At 36.5% G+C, this 5,880-nt stretch overlaps 1 protein-coding gene across 1 annotated transcript; it reads left to right on the top strand.

Moving 5' to 3' along the window:
* The first annotated feature begins 5,349 nt into the window (after nt 1-5,349).
* Nucleotides 5,350-5,541, top strand: LOC124527298 (keratin-associated protein 19-4-like). The gene has a single exon (XM_047100474.1). The coding sequence runs from the start codon at nt 5,350-5,352 to the stop codon at nt 5,539-5,541; it is 192 nt and encodes a 63-aa protein (XP_046956430.1).
* Nucleotides 5,542-5,880: the final 339 nt, after the last annotated feature.

The following is a 5,880-nucleotide window of genomic DNA, read 5'->3' as shown; positions in this document are numbered from 1 at the left end:
TCTGAGCTTATACAATTACAAAGCTACTGGAAACTATCAACCAGATTAGACCATTTTAATTGGGACACCAGCATGGCCTTTGAAGAGGCGATAATCACTTTTGATCTTGGAAACATTTGGTTTTCGGTACACAAACTCATTAAAAAATAACCATTAGTTAATAAAAGCCCTTTGAGAAGATTATGAACCCTCTTGTAAGTAAGAAAAGAATAATTTGAATTAATTTTTAGACTTTAAATTATTCTGTCATATAGGAAGGAGACCATCTGCCCCTTGTTGTTCACCACACCAGCTACTGAGGGTGTAAGAACGTTCTAGGAAGCTAGAGACATCCTGAGGAAAATCATCTTCAGCACCAAACCAAATCCCTAACCCCTGACGCAATGAGGATGAGCTACCACGGCAGCTACTATGGTAGCCTGGGCTGTGGCTGTGGGTGGGGATGTGGCAGCTTCCGCAGACTGGGCCGTGGCTGCGGCTAAGGGAAGAGAAAGATATGTCTGCTGCCGCCCATCGTGTTTTGGAGGCTATGGCTCCACCGGCTTCCGCTAAAAACCTACAGATCCTCAGTCTCTTTCTGTCCCTATGCTGCTGCCCCTATGCTTCAGGGATGTGATCGCTTTTCTTAAGGTAGAGAAAACATCTATCATCTATTGGCTACATGCTCCAAAAGGAATTAGTCGTTCCTATCTCTAGAAGAATCTGGAATCTTTCCATTGAATCAGGATTTCACCCATTATTATTTAGTCACTAGTATCTGTTGTGATCTTGCGTAACTTGTACTTAAATTTTTTTTTTAATACGCGTATTTAACTGGCGTAGGGGATGCGGCTTTCTCAATTCATTTCAGTACATTTCTAATGAGTTAATGAGATTTCAATCAGAATGCTACTCTTCTTTCTTCTGAATAGGTGTTTTGACTCAACGGTGTTTTGACTTAGTAATGAATTTGATTCAAGAAAGGTTCACTGCATGTCCCGATGTGCTGGGTAGTGTTCGAGGTCTTGAGGACGTTGGAGAACAAGATGAACAAAACCTTGATATGCTTTCATATATCTTAGGTTTCACTTGTTTTCAGTGGTTTTTGAATGTAATTTCATTTTCATAAAGTCATCCTATAAGCTATTATTTTTATGACTTAAAAAATAACAAATTGCAAACTTCATTTCAATATACATGGTTTGTATTCTGTGCTTTATTATGGGACCATAAATCTATGGTGATTAAAGAAAATATTTTTAAAGAAAACATTGAGCTGATACAAAATAAAATGTATAATAATATGTAAGCAACAAAAAATACTGCAAGTAATAGAAAAGCCCTGTACTCAACACTGAATTTTCAAATTTCTAATGCTTTTTATTTATAACCAGGTCAATTTTATATCCTAAAATAAATATATAAAAATAAAATACATACAGATATGTATACATACATACATACATATATGAAAGTATACTTTGCTTCTTTGACTAATTAATTTACTTAATTGACTTTTCTGTTTCCTGCCTGTAGAATGAGGGTCTTGTTTTTTAAAAGACACTGTTTATCTCCAAGTAAGCATAAAGGCTACCTGAATTAAAAATACCTGGAGTGCATTACCAATTTAGTTTCCTGGGGTATATACTCTGAGATAATTTGTTTTTAATAGGTTTGCTATAGGCCCCCAAACTTTTCGTTACTCAAAACTTTCCCTGGAAAAATCACTGCTAGATGGTACTCAACGTCTCAACTTATGTTAAAGCAAAATGCTTGATATCCATTTCTATCTGTGCTCTCTTTTCAGCCAACAATGTTTGTTGTGGTAGCTTTTGGATGCTTTGCACTCTTCAGACCACAGCATCTAGAAATCGGTACGATAATTCTATGCACTTGGAAGATCTGATCTGGGTGAGAGCTGACATGACAATTACATCAAAAGATGAAATAATAAACTGAAATTACACCACGTTCCTCAGGATAGTTCATGTTGTGTTTATTTCAAACAAGTTCTTGCGAATGATGGGAATGGTACTGTTTGGTTTATATCTTATTTTTTATTGTTTAGCTGCGTTTTCCTACATTATGGTCATTTGATAACCTTCTTAGAGGCATCGGCCTGGTTTTCAATTTTAACATACACACCCTTGCTGGGGAAACGGTTCCAGGAAATTTGCAAATCATTTAGTCTTAAAATTTTTAGTTTATAGGACTGAAAATAAAACTGACAAAAAAATTCATCAGTTATCAAGCAGATTTCCTGTTACAGCGAGTTATTATTTTTTCAAGTACAAAGATAAGGAAATTACCTTGAAGAAAATAAATAAGCCCCTCTCTAAAACTTTAGATGCTGAAGAATGTAAGCTGTGTTTTTTTCTTTTATTTTAATTACAGACATACCTTGGAGATATTGTGGTTTGGTTCCAGACCACTGCAAAAAGCAAATATGGCAACCAAGTAAGTCAAAGGAGTTTTTCGGTTTCCCATATAAGTGTTATGTTTACATAATACTGTAGTCTATTAAGTGTGCAATTGTATCATGTCTTAAAAAATACATACCTTAATTAAAAATACTTTATTGCTCGACAAGCCAACCATCATCTGAGCTTTCTGTGGATCATAACCGCTGATCACAGATGACCGTAACAAATATAATAATGATGAAAAGAATCTGAAATGCTCAGGAATTCTCAAATGTGACAGGGAGACATGAGGCGAATAATTTCTGTTGGAAAAATGGCTCTGATAAATTGCTGGATGCAGGGTTACCACACAATCCTTCAATTTGTAAAAAATGCAGTATCTGTGTAAGTTCAATAGAGTGAAGCACAATAAAATCAACTATGCCCATACCGGTTCAGTGTGTAAAACTGTTGTGAAATAAAATAGTCCCTTTTCCATGGAGAAAATTAAGATGGGTCTAAGATGAGTCATCCCATGCTTATTTGCTGGAATGGAGAACTGGGATCAGGCTTGTTAGTGCCCATCAGTGTTCGTGGCTGTGAATTGGCGGTAAGAACAAACAGTATCTCTCTCATTGTACCGACTTTGAGGTCAGGTTCTGTCTGTTCCCCTTGCATTGATACATTGCCCAATACAGACAGATGCTCAACGAATATTGGTCAGAAGAAAACACATCAATTTAATAGAATTTTTTGATCCAAAGAGGTTATTGATTAGCACTGACTGGGACCTCCAATGACAGAATTAAAGTATCAGCTGAAATTGGGCAAGGCATTGGCAATTGATTTCCAAATCCTCTTTAGAAACAAAATTGTATTTTAACTATTATATTTTGATTCTTAATAGTTCATCTTTTTTTTTTTAATTTTTTTTTCAACGTTTACTTATTTTTGGGACAGAGAGAGACAGAGCATGAGCGGGGGAGGGGCAGAGAGAGAGGGAGACACAGAATCGGAAACAGGCTCCAGGCTCCGAGCCATCAGCCCAGAGCCCGACGCGGGGCTCGAACTCACGGACTGCGAGATCGTGACCTGGCTGAAGTCGGACGCTTAACCGACTGCACTACCCAGGCGCCCCATTAAAAGTTCATCTTTGATACGTTTCTTCCAGACGAACTGAAGTAGGAGTAAAGTGATAGGAGTCACGGTAACGTCTCATTTATTTGCTTATATATAACTTTGTGAAAATCTCCTAGCCTTTCAAAAATAGTCACAAAATTGCCTAACTCTACTTCTGAATGCAAAGTACACATAAAATGAAGAAAGCAACATTTTCCAGCAAAAGTTCAGAGTTGTCAATAGGACCAGAGGAAGATACGTATGTGAAAGTTCAAATTGCTAATTGCATATAAATAAATCATTTTACAAGAGTCTTTTTGCTTTAGCTTATTCAGAAAAAGTACATAACTATTAAAAAAAAGCAAACCAACAAAAAATCCAAATGTACTGAGTATAACTTTCAAATGAAATTGTGTTTCCTTTAACAATGCAAATCCTGATCTTTCGATTTCCTGGTAGGTCAAAGAGATTAGCTTTTTATCATACATGTATTTCACCTTAAGTTAATCCTATGTCTAAAAGTTCCTGTGGGAAATAATATAATTGGTGTCTTTTTTAGGACTTTTCACATTAGAGGTTCAAAGGTTGAAGTTGCTTGAGGACTTGCTCACAGATATCTTAGATATATGAAGCTTTCTGATACTGACACTTTAAGGAATACCCTTTAAGGAATAATGAATATTTATTTCATTTATGAAATAATTGGTGCATAATTTAAATTCACAGTTAGTGGTTTGAATGTAAAAATGATTCCTGTTGACCCATCAGCAATGACAGTGTTGTTTTGTGTTATCTTTTTAGTGCTAATGATTAATAACCATTGAATAATTTAGCTGCTTGTCTTGTAGATGTTTTTATTATAAAATAAATCTTGGAGCTGTGGTCCTATATGGAGACAACTAACAGAGGAAATCTAACTATTCCTAAAGACATTGAATCTTCATTGATTTTTTTTTTTTGACTCAAATAAATCCAACATGTTCTACATAAGTAGCCTACAGTGGTAAAGGGACAAAGCATTCCTGTTACATTTTCCTAAAGAATCAAAACAAGAGTCCTGAGTTGGGGAGAGTTTTTGTTTTGTTTTGTTTTTTAATCTTTTTTCTTTGCTGATGATTTTGGAAATTCAGGATCGAGTGCAAAATGAAAAAATTGTGTTGAATTCTCACGTGACTCCAGCCAGTCAGGTAAAATGAATGGACATTCAAGCTAAATTCACTGACAGGTCTTTGGGAATTATTTGATGAGTGAATTGTGAAAAAAGATCCCACAACTTATTTTACAAAAAGGATAGAAAATTCATGACAGCCAAACTTTTAAGCAACTCTATTTTTGTGAGAAAAAAAATAAATTGTTCAAGATCTTAATGGAATAGAGTGTTTAAGACCTTGATAGAACAGAGTGAATAAACGGAATATTTGGGGATTTTGAATAAGGATCATCAACATTTTTTCAGTCTTACTGGAAAATTAGCTATAATTTCCCATGATATTGGCTTCAATCAGTAAAGAATGTGTCCATTATTTTGAACAGAAATGAGATGCTATGATGTCTGGCTAGAGGATTTTATGGATGACGGTCATATCTCATGCATGGTCTTTGAAGGTGCCACACTCATTGTCAACATGGGGAGTATTTCATTGGAATCTGTGCAAACTGTCTCAAATTAGAAAACAAAGAAATTAATGAGTCTGTTTTTCATGCTTCTCAGGCCATGGAATGAGGATTATGCAAGTTTGTTTTTATTGCCACACCTATTTTGGAGGTATAAGAGTCCTTGGGCAGATGGCAACATTCATACTTGGGAAACACACCCAATTACCAAACAGAAACCCCAGCTCCTGACACTATGAGATCCTACTACGGCAATGACTATGGTGGCCTGGGCTATAGATGTGGAGGCCTGGGTTATGGCTATGGCCTAGGCTGTGGCTGTGGTTGTGGTGGCTTTAGTGGCCTAGGGTGTGGCTGGGGAGGCCACAGATATGGCTGGTGCCGCCCATCGTGCTATGGAGGATATGGATTCTCCAGCTTTTTTTGAAAAGGGAAAAGACTGGTGTTTTGGGACTTTAGAACCCTACAATCACCCTACTGCTAATTCTTTCACGTCTCTGTATTTCCATCGGATTCCAGATGCTGCTCTGGCCATCTGGCCACGTGTATAGTGAGGACAATCAAAACTCACACTGAAACCCTGAAATTAATCAACAACAGCACTTCATTCCATGAATTGACTGGGAATTTTACAGATTGGGTTGCCTGTGGCATCTCTGTGTTCAGTTTTCAATAAAGCTATTTCTTTGGATGACAAACTGGGCATAATTTCTTCTACATGATCTCGTATTGATGTTTGCCAATTTTGAAGTTACCAAATGGACCG

This window comes from Lynx rufus, unplaced genomic scaffold (genome assembly GCF_022079265.1).
Source record: "Lynx rufus isolate CCGP_SWC_20201006 ecotype Redwood Valley unplaced genomic scaffold, mLynRuf1.p SCAF_5, whole genome shotgun sequence".
NCBI classification, from domain to species: Eukaryota; Metazoa; Chordata; class Mammalia; order Carnivora; family Felidae; genus Lynx; species Lynx rufus.
Note: the sequence above shows the minus strand (reverse complement) of the source record. Positions and strands in the feature narration are given on the sequence as shown.

Excerpts from the sequence above, each read along its gene's own strand:
- LOC124527298 (XM_047100474.1), top strand. The coding sequence starts at position 5,350 with ATGAGATCCTACTACGGCAATGACTATGGTGGCCTGGGCTATAGATGT.